The sequence below is a fragment of the Puccinia triticina genome, chromosome 10A, assembly GCF_026914185.1.
Source record: "Puccinia triticina chromosome 10A, complete sequence".
Taxonomy (NCBI): domain Eukaryota; kingdom Fungi; phylum Basidiomycota; class Pucciniomycetes; order Pucciniales; family Pucciniaceae; genus Puccinia; species Puccinia triticina.
In genome coordinates this window covers 6512443-6529031 of record NC_070567.1, presented here as the reverse complement: position 1 = coordinate 6529031, position 16589 = coordinate 6512443, and the positions used below count along the sequence as shown (strand labels likewise).

The 16589-nt window shown below is 44.4% G+C and overlaps 2 protein-coding genes across 2 annotated transcripts; both read right to left on the bottom strand.

The window, feature by feature from the left end:
• Positions 1 to 258: 258 nt before the first annotated feature.
• Positions 259 to 1343, bottom strand: PtA15_10A689 (uncharacterized protein; the record flags this gene model as incomplete). Its single annotated transcript, XM_053160890.1, has 5 exons — positions 259 to 403; positions 485 to 706; positions 831 to 932; positions 1024 to 1091; positions 1272 to 1343. 5 exons carry the CDS (start codon positions 1341 to 1343, stop codon positions 259 to 261), a joined length of 609 nt encoding a protein of 202 aa, XP_053024820.1.
• A 12694-nt stretch (positions 1344 to 14037) lies between these two features.
• PtA15_10A688 (uncharacterized protein) lies at positions 14038 to 15890 on the bottom strand (the record flags this gene model as incomplete). Its single annotated transcript, XM_053160889.1, has 12 exons — positions 14038 to 14068; positions 14135 to 14202; positions 14277 to 14400; positions 14474 to 14598; positions 14694 to 14815; positions 14928 to 14947; positions 15037 to 15051; positions 15145 to 15176; positions 15272 to 15413; positions 15488 to 15547; positions 15625 to 15765; positions 15841 to 15890. The coding sequence occupies 12 exons, from the start codon at positions 15888 to 15890 to the stop codon at positions 14038 to 14040; spliced, it is 930 nt and encodes a 309-aa protein (XP_053024819.1).
• Between the last annotated feature and the right edge of the window lie 699 nt (positions 15891 to 16589).

The window sequence follows — 16589 nt, the reverse complement described above, 5'->3', positions numbered from 1 at the left end:
TTTGCCCCAGTTCCTTTTCATATTCCAGCCGTTTGCCAGTTTCCTCTCATCTTGTGCGTGTGTCTATTCCGCTGAGCCTCTGCATCCTGAAAAGCCCCGCTTCAGATCCAGAAATATCCGCCCATATCCACAGGTTTCGGAACCTCGGGTTTCAGATATCTGGCTTGATCCGCGGTCCCTCGACAAATATCCCGGATTATGTAACGGATATCCCACGCGGGATACTGGCTAGGGGTTGAAGTGCTAAAATTGTTACAGTTACATTGCTAAACGATAGCTCACATATCTTCCAGCAGTTTCGGAAGGTCTGGTGATTCGGACGACTTGTCCTCTTTTCAAACCATAATATCGGGCGACGGGATCAGTGAGTTGAATTCTGGGTAGTTGAGTGTCTTTGAGTCGACTGCAGGTGAATGTCAGAACGTTTTTCCCAGGTCAATTCAAACTATGATTATTTAGTGGTGGAAGTTGGAAAATGACTGACTATCTTGTCAACAATGCCTTTTTCTCTTCAGGTTTCATCACTTCATGTCGTGGAACCATGATGTGACGAGTAATGTTGACCAATAGTTCGGATTCTTGAAAGGCTTCCAAGGTGAATTGTTGGGCCATTGATGCAATCACTTTGTTTGCCGATGGTGTCATCGCCTGAGAATAAATCAGGATTCCTGATTCTATCTTTTTTTCGTCAAGGATCCCAATAAACCTTTCATTTGGTCGGAAAGAACAAAAAACGCATGCAGTGAGTGTAATTTAGCGTGTCGACATTGTTGGGAGACAAGTCAGATGAAGCACCGAGAAATGAAGGAATCAAAGAAAAGCGGTCTCACTTTCTCATAGTTTTAATTCCAACGGATTTCTCATCTGAGTAGTAAACATAAATCCCCTGAGTCGTTTCGGGATTGACAGCCGCAAAGTGGATATTTTTCTTGCTGGAATGTGAAGGGAGAGACATCAGTCAACTCAAATATTCAATAATATAGGCATTTAAGACCCAGGACGATATCAATTTTGACGACTAACTCGCTTGCTAGGTCAGCTTTGAATACATCTAAAGACACGTTGATTTCCGCGTCTGAGACTTCATATCCCTGAGCATGAGGTGAAGATGGTGATTCAAAATTTTGTTTCGGTTGATTATAGGCGTAGTTGATGTTTTTTTTATCGAGAAACACGACACAGATCAGCAGAAGAAAAGGTTTAGAGAGTTTATCAGAACACCCGAAACGAGCCGCTGCAATTTTTTTCTTTGGAAGGAACGGATCACTGACCCTATCCCGGACGAGTTCTTTGATAGTCCGATTGACCCGATGTAATCTTGCGGCCTCTCGATCGTCTTCCATCTGAAGTGACTCGTGATAGGTGGTTTCTGGAATGAAGTGAGTGAGGATTGGATGGTCCGCAGGCTGCGCCTCCAAATTTCATCTGAAGCGCAGAGATGTCCGCCGCACCGGATTCTCAGCGCTGCGCTGGCGCAGCTCCGCCTTCAAGCCGACTCCCCCTCATGTGACATGGCCTGTGTGACCTTGTGGACCCCACATGCCGCGCGGGGCTTCACATTTTCTTCTTTTGTTGATGACTGGCCACTCCCCCCAAAGTTGTGTAGGGATTATTTAGGCCCCGTTTGGAGCCGATATAATTGCGCGATATAATCTGGAATTTTGTGACATCTGATCAAGTTTTGACGGACCTGATCAGATGTCACATAGGATGTCACGCAAATAAACTCATATACCGCCTGGATTATATCGGCTCCAAACGGGGCCTTAATAGGGGGGTTCACAATAGGATAAAAACAAAACTTGAGAGCTAATCTTAGGGCCTGTACCATGGGCCTCAATTTTGAAAAATTTCAACTTTTTTTGCCCTGTACACAAAAATTGAAAACTAGCAGAGGGTTCAAATATTGAAATTCTTCACATTTGGGCTCAGGCCTACATTTTGGCCAGGCTCATTTTTTGTCCCAAGAAATTTTGAGGCAAATAAATTTGGAAAATTTCAATTTCAATGCCCTATGGTACAGGCCCTTAAGGCCTTTATGAACATTTTTTTTAAAAATGAAGAGGTTGCTCTGATTCTCAGGGGACACCCAGTCCTGCACATCTTGCCAGATTTTTAAAAATTTGTTGATAAAGGCCTTAAAATTGACTCTAAAATTTTATTTTTATCCTATTAGGGGGGTTCACAATAGGATAAAAATAAAACTTTAGAGTCAATTTTAAGGCCTTTATCAAAAACTTTTTAAAAATATGGCAGGATGTACAGGATTAGGTGTCCCCTGGTAATCAGAGGGTGTTCTTCATTTTTTAAAAAATTGTCTGTAAAGGCCTTAAAATTGGCTCTAAAGTTTTATTTTTATCGTATTGTGAACCCCCCTATTGTGAACCCCCCTAATAGGATAAAAATAAAAGTTCAGAGTCAATTTTAAGGCCTTTATCAACAAATTAAAAATCTGGCAAGATGGACAGGACTGGGTGTCCACTGAAAATCAGAGCAACTTCTTCATATTTTAAAAAATTGATCATAAAGGCCTTAAAATTAGCTCTCAAGTTTTATTTTTATTCTATCGTGAACCCCCCTAATATGCTCAAAAAAATATACCACATGCTCAAGAATAAAAAAAAAACTGGTTTTCAAATTTTTGGCTGGAGCCCACGGGCAGCCTGTGGGCAGCGTGCAAGCTAAACGAGTTCAGGTCGGGAAGTGATTTGAGACAAATCAGCCCGGCCCGCCCTGCCTGATTTTGGCTGGTCCAAGCCCGCCTGAGAGCCATGCCTATGCAGAAGGTTTCCAAACATATTTATACATGGATTTCCTAGGATCAAAGATATGCAAACAGGAATCAAACATATTGTTAGGATTTGATAATGAGCCCTGCTCAATGCACAAGGGACTGTTAGGATTTGTGCATAACACCACACAATAATTAAGGGGTGCAGCCAAAGCTCAGACCAGGAGGCAGGTGAGTACTGCTCCTCAAGCCTATACATATGCATATGGCATAAGCAGTGTGGTCAAGCAAGGGCTGACCTCCTGCTCTCCTGTAGATTCTGCCACATCAGCAAATGACAAAGAGCAAACTCAGGCAAATCAAAGCAGTCATCTGGAGAGGTGTGTAAAGCTTGCCCAATGACAAGGACTGTTATTATTATGAAGCTTAAGCTTCTTCATGTTCACCTTAACCAGATCCAGTGCATCTACCTGTCAAACTGACCTAAGCCTCAGCAATAGAATAAATTCAGCACCTCAAGGAGGTAAGCATATTGGTTGCAGAGCTCATCAGGCAATTGCCATTATTGATTGTATGTCTTGTTCAGCAACAGACAAAAAAGGCCTCACTTCCCTCGGTGCTTCCATAGAAGAGCTCTGATAGAGCCAAAGCTCCACTAGAGAATGATTTCTGCAGTGCTTTAGTTTCCATCTATCTAACCGCAAACTTGGCATTCCCATTCTTATTTCCTTTTACTTTGTGGTCTGGATTATTTTACATATGCAAATGAGAAATAGGAGCTTGAGATCAAATGACCAAGGAATTCAACATGACATACACCAGGAAAAATCAATTGTCACCAGACATCAGGTGACATCAAGCAACAATGGCTGTCACTTTTTTCCAGCTCTGGTGCTACCACAACTAGGCTACAATGGCCCCTTTATTTCCTACAAACTGTGCAACTGGTGGGTAGCTCAGTGGACTTAGGCTGATGTCACCTGTAGTCTAGTGAAAGTTTATTTTTCCTGGTGATATGAGTTTGAGATCGTAAGTGAACCAGTGTGTGAAACCTTCTGTGAGACTGTCCAGAATGGTGCATGAGAGCATCTCCAACAGTCCTGCTTATTGCAACCTGCAGTCACTTTCAGCGGGCCACAAGGTGTTTTTGGTATTCAGCAGAGCTGCAAAATAGCGTGGGGGTGGATCAAAGATGCCCTTGGCTGCTCCTTTTGGCAGCTTTGGCTGTGATTTATCAAAATCCGCCAACATTCACAGTCAACAATTTGGGCTGCTGTGGCAGATTGTTGACACCTTGGGACATTTCCTTGCAGGCTGCTTAAGGCAAACCAATCCACATTAGGACCGTTAGAGATGCTCTGCAAGGTGTGATTTGTCTTTGTTCTGATCCAGTAGAGATATGAGGGTGATTACAGTGAGTAACACCAGGAAAATAAAATATTCAGTGAATGACAAGTGAAATCATGCTAGCTCCAGCCAGATACCCACCATCTATCCAATATCTACCCCAAACTCCCAACCATCTCCTCAACTTCCAAAATTTACCAAGGATGTCCTCAGCTTTTGATGGGCCCAACTGATCCTCAGTTCTGTCCAGCTGCATCTCAGATTTGGTACCCAGCTCATACTCAGCTCATAATCAGCTTTTTGCCCAGCTCATACTAAGCTTTTTCAAGAACACAAAGCTCACTCTCAGCTTTGGAATCAAGCCTTTTGACCAGTAATTGCCCAGCTGATGCTCAGGTTTGTGCTATTCCTTGCTCTGTAGAGACTGTAAAATGAAGATGTGTCTGGTGAGAGTCAAACTCACAACCTCAGCTATGCTGAGACACATACTAGAGTTATGCCTTTACCAAATAGGCTACAGAGGCTTGTGGCTGCCAGCTGGGTAGTTAGTTTTTAGTGCTCATGGGTTGATCCAATGGCCCTCCATACTGTGATGATACATTATGGTAGCAGACTAACAGACAACTCAACATGCTCAGTGTTTTCCCATTCCTGGCCGGCTGATGCTTAGCTTTGACCCAGTCCTGGGCCAGCTGGCCATCTGATTCTTAGCTTCCTGAGTATCAGCTGACCCAGGCCAGGTACAAAGATATCAGCTTGGACAGGACCAGAGCTGAAAATCAGCAAGGCTAGGGTTGAAGCTGAGCATCAGCTGAGACATGGCCAAGGCTGAGCATCAGCTGTGCCAGGGCCCAAGATCATCATCAGCTGGCCGGTGCCAAAGATGAGCATCAGCTGGGCCAGGGCAAAAGCTGAGGAGCCAGGTGTTGAAATTTCATCTCTGTCCTCTTACTCATCCCAAATTCCCAGTTCCATTTTACCCATTATTTTCTCCCTCTTGATAAAACTTGACATTATAGCCTGTTTGCATCTCAGGTATGTATGTCTGACCAACATCTTGTAGTCATTGTCAGCCTTAGAGTCAGTGTAGCTGACCTAAAGTCTGCCTTTTCTACCTTTTTATATATAAACTACCTCATATCTTTTCCATCTTAAGAGATATCCTTGTTTCGACTTCATATTCTGCTTCCTCATGCAAATTTAACCCTAGTTACAACTTATCATTTCTTTGTAACTGTATTCCTTCCCTGAGTTCTTGAGTTGTGACGCGCATGCGCGCCAAACCACATGTGCATATGTAATTACATAAGAAAACTGTGAAAATTTTTGGAGTCAGGATCCCCCTTGCCTGAGGAGGATCTACAGACCTCAGCACACCAGAACCACACCCCAGATAACCCCAGGATCACCACCAAAGAAATTACCACACTCCCAGTAAAACTACCGTCACAGGCGCCTAGGATATTGACAGTAAGTAAACTCTTTCACTGACCTTGATTATCCAGAGTGAGACTCTGTTGCTCTTGAATGTTTCTTCATTTTATTTATCTCTTTAAATCATAAAAATATCAAAGGTTGTTTCTGATTAAGACCTATTTCTGAATCCCACCAATGTTTCCTTGTTGTGAGTGGAGGCTATTGCAATCTCTTGGGCTTGCACAGCTGGCATACAGCTTTTCCAGGTTTAGAATAGCCCAGATAAAATATTAAAAGACTTAAAGTCTAGGCCTGATCTTCTCTCTTTCTTCTTCTCTCTCTGTTTGTATTTCTTTATCCCAAGAAATCCAACCAGACTCCCCCCATTTTTCTTGTGTCCTGTAGTCACACAAGAGACTCAGGCTCACAGTCATGAACCCTGAAACTATCAGCTTATCAACTCTCCAATTGTAACTTGTCTTCTTGTGTGTGTTCTTATTCATCATGGCACTGTTTTTTATTCACAACCCTATTTTCTCTCAACTACAGTTTGACCACATGTACATAGTCTACTTTTACCGTGCTAGTTACATGTGAATCAAATCATTGCTTCTCATCCTTCATTTTTTGCGCCACCTCCTGAGCCGCATCCGATGAGACTTGTCATCCTCACTGCCCCGTTTCTTGATTCTCCACAGCCCTTCTCTTGCTGTGTTGTCTCCACTCTGTCAGCGCCTGTCTCTTGTGTGACACGGGGCTGATTGTTTTTAGGTACACTCTGTAGCATCTTAAGGGCCTGTACCATAGCAAGTTGAAAAACAGTTTTTCCTGCCGAAATTGATTTTTTGTGCAAAAAACAGTTTTTGATAAAAACCATGTGCCACAGCACCTGTTTCTTGGGTCATCCATAAAACAGTTTTCCTCAAAAAAAGGCAATTTTAAAGAACAGGTCTGACCCTGTTTTTCACAGCTGTTTCTCCCCCCCCCCCCCCCCCCCCATCACCCTCCATCACCTCATTCCTCCATCTCATTACTCCAAGACCAGAGCAAGCCAGCAATCAATCTCTTGTTGTCTCCAGGAATTCCTCCCTCCGCTCAGGATGATCTATCATATCAGACCAACCGGCCAACCATTACAGCTGGATTGGAATTTGGTTCAAGGAAAACAAAGAGAGTTTGGAAAAAAGAGTCTTTCTGGTTTGTCCTTCATCTCTCCTCCTTTCCCTTGGACAGGTCTTCTCCTTCTTCCCACTTGGATCACTCTGTAGTATTGGTCCAAGAGGAATTGTCTCCTCTCTCTCCAAACAATAGAACTTGATTGTTCCAAGAGAAAAGAGAGCTCAATCGTTCCAGGAGAAAAGAGAACTTGGTTGTTCCAAGAGGAACAAGAAATCAAATTTTTGGGCAGAAAGGAGAAAGAAACCTTGGGTCCCTCCTCCTTCCCTCCCCTTAATGGAAATATACAGTTAAATTGATCCAACAGGAAGGAGGATGGAATTAAATTTTGAACCAACCAACCCCTTGGATTGGTATTCCGCCCTCCTTAAATCTCTTGGGCCAATCTATGGAGTTATACATATTGTTGCAGGGCAAGGAGGGAGTTCCTCTTGGAGCAAACAGTCTACCAGTGTAAAGCTCAAAAGTGTTCCTGAGAACCTTTCGCTGAGTGCGGAAAGGGATGTATGAGGAAACCTCTGCCTTTCCTGAGTCACTAGACACTAAAACAAGCCTCCCAATGTATGATTGGAAGGTTTATGTAGTGATAGTGAAGGTGTATCAAAATATAGCCTACTTGGAGCAGGTGGCTTAAGGGTTATAGTGATGTAGCTGATGTGTAAGTGTTGTAACAAGGTTGTAATTTTTATGTAAGGGTGTAAAACCACAATATAGAGTGGGGCTAATACTGTATAGTGATCGCCAAGTGATACCCGTTTGGCGGTACCCGCCACCTGCAGGCGGGTACCCGCCAAATGGCGCGGATACCTGCCGTTGGGCGCCGGGTAGGATTGCGGGTGTCCAGAATTGCTGAAAAACAGCGGTGGTACCTGGGTACCCCTGGAAAACACCCGCCACCTAGGTGGATATATATGTGCCGCAGAATTGATATCCAGGGGGCATACATACATCCATCACCGCACCCGTCACTCATTTCCCATCACCGCACCCGTCACTCATTTCCCATCACCGCACCCGTCACTCGCACTCCCCCCACCATCCCCTGGAATGGCTCCCACACCTAAAAGTCAAAAGCGAGCTCAAGAGAAATCCCCCCAATCCTTGACCTTGTCCACCTCAACCTCAAAGACAAACTCCCGGGCACCTCCTTCAGATGATCCTGATGTCACCATCACAATCAATGATGCCCCTGGCAGCCAGGCAGAAACACCCACCGCAAGCCAACTTAACACATCTGGCTCTCGCGAATTAACTGACCAGGAGGAACTCCGTAAGTCCCTTCCTCTCCTTTTCTTTGCCTTTGAGAGGATATCAAGACATTAATTAAAAAAAATATGTAGGCCGAGCGCAGAAGACCGCCGCAAACGCTGTCAGTACGGCCTACGCTACCTACCACAAACCCGAACTCTCCAACCAATTGGATAAACGAGGTCGTTGGATGATTGCTTACCCATGCAAGCTGTAAGTTTTCATTGAAGTTGCTCATTGCCGCTGTTTTTTTACACATTTCAAGTTGGTTTTTATTTGCAGATGTTCATCTAAAATAAATCAACCAACAAACAACTCATCTTGCAGCAACCTACTGAGACATGCATCCACATGTCTCATGAAAAAGCGCAAGGCAGACTTGAGCCGCAATCTGGTGGCTTTTGGAATCAGTGGGACTGGCGATATCAATCCTCAAGAGGTAAGCTCAATATCGCAAAAAACAAACCTGATTAAAATGATTGTTAATTTGTTTTGTTTTGTATCAGTTACCGCAACTCTGTGCGATCTGGTGCGCTGAGGCTGCCCGGCCGTTTTTGGCATTAGCAGACAAGTCCCTCAAGGCACTCCTCCATCCTACTATCGTCAAGTACATGCCTTCCGATAAAATTCTCTCCCAATTGGTCCATATGCTCTACACCGCCGTTCAAGACAGTCACCGGAGAGAATTAAATGTAAGTGACTGATTGTTTTCTTTCCTTCTACTTTGAACGTGTATTAATTTTACAATTCCCTGTCATAATGCCCTTCTTTAGAAACACACGGGTGCGATGTACCTTGGGGCCAATGCATGGCAATCACCCAATGGATTTGACATCCTTGGGGTCGTTATTTATTGTCTGGTCAAGCTTGGAGGCGGCGAATTTAGTCTTGAGGCAATGCCTCTTGATTTTGTATAGTTGGCTCAGAGTCATACTGGCCAGTGTCTAGCTGACACTGTACGTGCTGTCGTGGAAAAATTTGGAATTCAAGAGAAAGTGAGTCACTCTCAAATGAAACACACATTATGTTATTGCTGATTTCTTTTGATTTCTTCCAGATATGTGGCATAGTCACAGACAATGCCTCAAACAACTCGGCGATGGTTTCAGCAATGAAAAAATTCAAATGGGCAAGATTTAAAGGTGATGAACAGTGGATTTGGTGCTATGCTCACATACTCAACCTTATTGTTCAGTCTATCTTGCGACCGTTTGGTACGGCAAATAAGCAGTCAGTAGCAAATCAACAAGAAGGTTATTTATATTCATCTGATTCATTCAATGAATCAGATGAAGAAGATGCAGAGGAACAGATTCGCAGGTGAGTTCTTTCTCTCGATTTCACCTTTCTTCATCCACCATTTAAGCCCTTGATAAAAAATCTAGATACAAGAACAAGGTTACTTCTCTGGAAGAGGACAATGACCCCAAGACAGCTGATGCAGATTTTCAGCCAAAATATTTGGAGCCCGAGCTCACTGTTGAAGACATTGAGGATCTTAGTGATGAGGATGAAGACACTGATCTTTACACAACCGCAATGTGCCGACAAACTCTGGCTAAGGTGGGTCAATTTTTCCTCAATTGGATTGGATTTCTTTCTGATTCATCGTATTTATCTCCTGTTTTCAGTTCCGCGCAGTGGCTTGCAAACTTTGCAAATCACCAAATTCAAAGGCCCAATTCGCCGAGCTCTGCGTAGAGATGGATTCAGAAAGGCCTCATAGCGTTGTTCAAGATGTTTGCACAAGGTGGAACTCAACCTTTGATCAGGTGGTTGGCATCATTAGATGCAAGAAGGCAATGTGATTATTGATTTTTTATTTCTTGTCACCAATGGGAAACTAACATCTTGATTACCAACAGTCTGGTATGGCAGAAGGACAAGAAGCTTGGTTTGGATCGCAAATATCACATCAATTCCGTTGACATTGAATTAGCCAACCACTTGGTATCAATTCTCCAGCCCTTCTATGAGCAAACGCTTCAAGTATTGACATGCGGATTGGCTTGGTTAACTCATGTCATAGTATTCATTGACAAGATTACCGACATGCTGTTGAATGCCATCAAAGGATCTGACAACAATTACCCGCCAGCCCTGCAAAATGCTTGTTGAGTTGGCCTTAAGCTGACCAACAAATACTATACGCTGACTGACTGTTCACCATTGTTTCGAATCGCCATGGGTAAGCTTCTGAATACCTTGTTAATATTTCCATGGATGATGCTAACTAAATTCCTTTATTTTAGTACTGCATCCATCATTCAAAGATGAATACTTCAAGATCGCAGGATGGGAGGAGGAATGGACTTCCAAGGCTCTGAGACTCACCCGAGAGCTTTTCAATGCACGTTACAAGCCTGTGCCAACTGTTCCAGCCCCCAATGACCCACAGAAAACAACCAAGGTAAGAGTTACTCGGTTTCAATCAATCAAACTTTCATGATATTTGCTAACATTTGATTGAACCAGTCAAGGACTGGAAACATAGCACAATTGGGTGCTGCTCTTGCGGCCCGATGCAATTCCATAACTGATCTGCTCAAAACGTGGCTAGCTTCGGGGCTAATTTTAGATGACGGTGCTCCAATTGATGCACTCAAATGGTGGATCCAGCAAAAGACTGCTGGCAATACACACGGTGGGCTTTTGCAAATGGCGCTTGATGTCTTGAGCTGCCCAGGTAAATTTTTCATTTGATGATTCCTTAATGTTATATCAGAAAGCTGATGTTTCTCATCTAACTTTCATATTATCTAGCAACGTCAGTTGATGTGGAACGCGCATTTTCCTTTGGCCGCCATAATTATGTAAACCAATCCCAACACCGTCCCAACTCGGTTTCCGTTACTAGGGGTATGTTGGTGGTGTTTTATTCAAAGAATAACCTGATTGAGCCAGGGGCTCTTAGAAATGGAAGGATGGCCTCAAGGAAGAGCAAAAGAGAAATAGAAAAGGGTAACACTCAAGCTCACAGTGTAACACTTTTAGTTATTGTTTTATTTTTTCATTTCATCATGTTTCTGGTTCCATACATAGTATATGACTAACTACACATAGCGTAAAATGAAAGTAAAGATTTTTTAAACTTGTCACCAAGGGTTTTGAGGGCAAAAAAACAAAAAAGTACCCGTGGTACCCGCGAAAAACACCCGCGGTACCCGCTGGCGGGTGCCGGGTGGGATTGCGGGTGTCCAGAATTGCTGAAAAACAGTGGTGGTACCCGCACCCGCCATGGGTACCCGGGTTCACTTGGTGATCCTTAATAAATACCACACAGGTTTGTAACCTCAATAAAATATCTTATGTGATAACATTCTTCTTCTAGTCTACACGCACCTCCTGACTTTCCAAGACCTTTTTGGTTACCTTCTTCGGGTTTTTCTTCTTTTTGACAATAGCAACAGTGCGGGTGTCTGTTGCAGACGAATCCTCTTTGATCACCCTTTTTTTCCTGGGCTGCCGCTTGCCTTTGGGGCCCGTTGCACGGCCAGATTCCAAAGAAGGGGCCGTCACCTCTCCAGCTGGTTTGGTTAATCTGTCCCGGGAGTCCAAGCCAGTTGGCACCATGCCTGGTTCAACAACCGCAGACAAAGCTCGATTTGAACGGCGGAGTTGAGACTGGTCGGTCTCATATCCGCTGGCGTTCGCATCTTTGGTACTGTTGGCAGTAGTTTGAGTGTTTGGTGGCATTTTTGATTGTTTGGAAATTTAAAAGGTGGAGGGGCAACAATAAAAGAGGCGATGGCTGCTGTGGCACAAAAAAAACTGGGGGACTAAAGCGTGGACACAGGGGTGAAACATGTTATAGCGCGCTACCGCCCGTCAACAGGGGTGAAACGTGTTACAGGGCGTTACCACCCATTACGCGCCATTACCGCCCGATACAAGGCGTTTTGGTACTCAAATCTCCTTCCAAAAAAAACTTTCTCTCGCTACGGTACCCACTGGCCACAGAAAAGGCCTTTACTGCTATCGGTAACGGCGTAGCTGGGTAACAGGGATTGATTCAATACGAAATTGCACCCAATGTTGTATTGAATCGTATTGACCCACTGTGGCCAAAAGCGGTGTACCCAGGTAACGCCCACAAATACCCCCGTGGCGGGTACCAAGTACCGCTTGCACCCGCCAGGTGGTACCGGGTGCGGTACTAGGTGCCCAATTTGGGCCAAAAAACAAGGGGGTACCCAGGTACCAGCAATGGTGGGCCAGCTACGCTAACCGTAGCGTTAGCATGGTGTAGCGTAGCGGAATTCTGCCAACTTTTAGCGTAGCATTAGCGGAATTGCACAGTCTCCGGGCGAACACTGCGCGCACAGGGTGCACAGCTAATTTAGCTGTTAGCGTAGCATTAGCGCAGATGCGAGAAATTGAGCTAACACTACACACAGAGGGCTTCACAGAACACGGGCTAGGCTGCGCTACAGCGCTTTGAGCGGAAAAAAAGGCCTTTTTTCCGCTAAAAGCGCTGTAGCGCAGCGTAGCGTAGCTTAGCCACTGTAGCGGCGCGCTAATTCTAACAAAGAATTGGCACGCTGTTAGTGCAGCGTAGCGGCGCTAACAGCGCGCTAACGCTATTCAAAATTGGTGGGCGCTTTTTGCCACTACGCTAACGCGTAGTGCTGAAATAGCGTAGTGTAGCATAGCGGCCCACCGTTGGTACCAGGGTCTAGATCAACAATCCCTACTACAGTGCTGGTCTCTTCAACTCATGTGAACTTAGAATCAACTTTCTAGCCATCTTCAGCACCATAATACCATTATATCACTTCGTATAATTGGTCAAAAGTAATATGATGGTATTATGGTGCTGAAGATGGCTGAATCAGTTGAATCTGATTTCACAGTTGAAGAGACCAGCACTGTATGTTGCCCAGAAAAAGAATTTGGATGCTTCATGTTAAATTTTGTATTTTTTATTGAATCATATTGAACTATCCGCGGTTTTCCTGTTAGTCACCTTGTTATAGTTTCAAGTAGCTTCGCCGCAGTAGTCAAAGACCCAGTTGTATGTAGTCAAGAGCCCGTTCTTCATTCATTCAACTTGGTATTTCTCCTCAACTGATCCACGCATCTTGTGTCTCAGGCATTGTTCTTTCACTATCTCCTATCATCACCATGTTCTCACCATTGTTTCCTCTTAGGTTGGTTGTTGTGTGTCTCGCTCGTGTGCTCCTCATAAGTCGGATCACTTATCCCACTTGTCTAAAAGGTGTGCTTGAAATATCATTCATTCAACTCGGTATTTCTCCTCAACTGATCCACGCATCTCGTGTCTCAGGTTGGTTGTTGTGTGTCTCGCTCGTGTGCTCCTCATAAGTCGGATCACTTATCTCACTCGTCTAAAAAATCAATCAGTGATTATATCACCATATTTATGTCATTGCCAAACGGGGCCTTACATATTTAGGGGTGTTTTTTCTTTTATTCTCAGTCACCTTTTCCAAAAAATATGTTCAGGTCTCACATGATGGTGAGCTAAAGTGGGATGATTTTGCTTAGAATCAGCTTTTTCAAGCTGGATATTGAATATTCACTCTGTTGTCATATTTCTATGTAGGCTGAATGGACAACATACGACAAAGTGTGTTTACAACAGCTTATATCCAGGTTTCCGAGATTAAAGTGAGACTTAAGTGTCAATTGATCGGAAGAATTTGCAAAATGATCAAGCAATGCAAGTATTGTGTGTGTGTGTGTGTGTGTGTGTGTGTGTGTGTGTGTGTGTGTGTGTGCGTGTGTGTTTTGTGAACAAAACCTGCTGTAAAGGAAAGATAGATGCTAGAAGAGATGTTTCCCCCTTTGATGAAAAAGTAGACAATCAATAGGATTTTGGACTCGGGTTTTGGCTTGGGTCATGTAGATGAAGTTACCACGCCTGATTATCAGTTTGTTCACATCACGAAGAATGAAATTGAAGTGTGGGATGTCAGCAAAAAAGCAGAGATATGAAAGCAAGAAGGGTTTTGACTAAATCTTTCAAGAATTGCTGATCGACTTACTTTGTGGGCAGTACCACATTGGCCCTTGGGGGTAAAGTAGTTGTCATGAATTGCATAATTGTTGCCAGTCCCGAGGCAGGTTGAGTTTTCCTTTTGAAGATAAGAAACATGTCAGACTTGCCGCATTTTTTTTCTTGGGACCCTGCAGAGAAGTATCGGATACAGGAAAAATAGAAGTCGCACATTGTTTCCGTAGCAATTTATTAACCATTGTTGCATTTCGCCCAAGATTACGACCTTCGTGCCAACATGGCAAAAGTTTCCTAGTGGAATTATCTATACAAATGGGTCGCAAGCAGACTGGGTGAGTGAAACGGTAGGTGAGTCGGCAGCTGTATGAAAAGGCTTACTTGAACCATGTAATCATCCTTTGCAACTATGCTCTGACCCGCCAAAACTTGGAACAAGTTATCATATCGGACCACCGAAGCATAGTTAAACACACGAGCCATCGCTTGGTTGTGCGAATAGTGACTTTATGCGGAGGGAGAAAGATTTAATCAACGTGGCCTTGGCATTCAAGAGATGTGATGGATTAGCTATTCACACATCACCCGTTGACCCCAGATCCATTGCGGCCAGAGCTGCTACAGCTCCACCCATTGCGTGACCCGTTACAGAGAATTTTATGCACTTCTTTTTATCGGGCTGGCTCGGATCAAGAACTACACACTTTGGATTAAAGAATCAGGCGAGTCACGGGAGCCATATTGTGATTCTGGTTAGTATCTTTCCTCGAAGTACCCTGTTGCAATATGGGAACTTACATGGGCGGCGACTGCCTTCTTGGCCACTTCCCAGTTGTTAGTAGCTGCTTTTGCGGACAAGTAGAGCTTTTTGACTCCTGCAGCAACCGTGCATCCCTGACAGTCTTTGACCAAATCCTCAACTACAGACAAACCCCCAGTAAAAGGAATGTGAGTTCAAAATTTAGAAGCTTGCAAAGCCGAAACCGCTCTCCCAAAAATTGAAAAAAAAAAAAAACAGTTACGGGGACCTACTCGAGGCTTCACTCCAATCCCTATTTTTTTTTGTCAAATCAACCAGTCGTCAGCTCGAGGTTTCTTACCTCAGGAATACTGTTGGATCATGATTTTCAAAGATACTAACAGGGCCCTGTAATTTCTGGCAGAGGGACACAAGAGGACAGGAGACAGGGTCAGCTTGGTGTAGCAGTGGCACGAGCTTGATCTCGATTAGCAAAGATCACGAGCTTACTCATAGCCTCGGAATACGATTACGACTTTGTCCTAGGGAAATTACCCGGCCGCAGATTCATGAGCCGCTATTGAATTACGAATTGTTTGCGCTTGAGAAAGAGGGAGACATGTGAAAGCTGGCATACCATATCTGGTATCAACGCAGTGAACCCAGCTTGACCGTCCTCGGTGTTAAAATTTTCTAGTACTGTGAAGCCTTTGGGGAATGTGCTTGGACAGAGAGCTGCGTAGTCGCCATAGGCTGCCATTGAAAGGTAGGCGTGGAAACTTTTGGAGAGAGTATATCAAGTAAGATTTTCCACTGCTTTCAATACTGTCTTGGTGTATGTCAAACGACCTACCGGAGATGATCTTGTTGCGTTGCATCCGTTTTCCACCAGGGGATGCCATTAAGGTATTCCCTGATTATCGAGTGATGCAAACAGATGGATGAGTGGCGTTTTGGGAAAGATGAGAGGGATGTGTGCAGAACGCTTACCAGTCTGGATGGTCGGGTACCCAGGTTGCGCTGGTGCTGATGCTGGAAGTATTGGTGCGTGCAGGCTGAAGAGCTTCGGAAGACGCAGTTTGGCTTGAGGGTAGAGCCCGGGGACGAATGGCCCTATGGGCGCCAGAAAGCCTGTGTTGGATTTTCAAGTGCCAAAATCTGGTCAACGTTGTAAGAGATGCCTGCTGATTACGGGGAAAAACTCACACCACGAGTGATAAGGCACAAATCAAAGCTTCGACTCGACAAAAAATCATCTTGATATGCTGTAACGACCGAAAGGATGGGGAAGTAGAGGCGATTGAAATTGATGGGCAACAGCGATTAAGTGCGAGCTTAACAAAGCCTCACTGGAGAGCCCCTAGGTCTCTGTCTCATAGAGAGGCTTGTATTGTCGAGATACAGTTTCCGTATCGATTTCATACAGAGTGTGGCACACATCCCGACTCCCCAGGTGATCGGCCGGATGGGAACCATCAAAACCCGCCTCCCCAACGCCATGGTTTGTTTGCACGTAAGGTTTGTTTAGATGATTGCACATCACATCAGCGCGGAGTAAACAAGTCTTCTCTCGGCAATTGTTGATGTGTTTCCAGGGTTAAAACGCAACCCAGAGATTGCTGAGCTGTTTTGTTTACAGGCTCCTCAAATTCCGGGGTTCAACAGGGTTCAACCGGCCCACCCTCACCAACATTGCTGGCCATTGGGTGTCAATGGGGATGCTCAATGAGACCATAAAATTCCATACCGGTTTGTAAACAAATCATATCGAGGTCATTTAATATGTCTGGCCGGGGAAATACAATGAAACTCATCCATGTTCACATTTATCCTGCCCGAATTCTCTTGGAGGAGCTGGAGTTGGTTTGATCAACAACATTATGCTTCGGGAACCGACTCGGTTAGTCTCAACTCGTTTCGCCAAGTAATCCTCATTGGTATGTACTCCTGGCCAG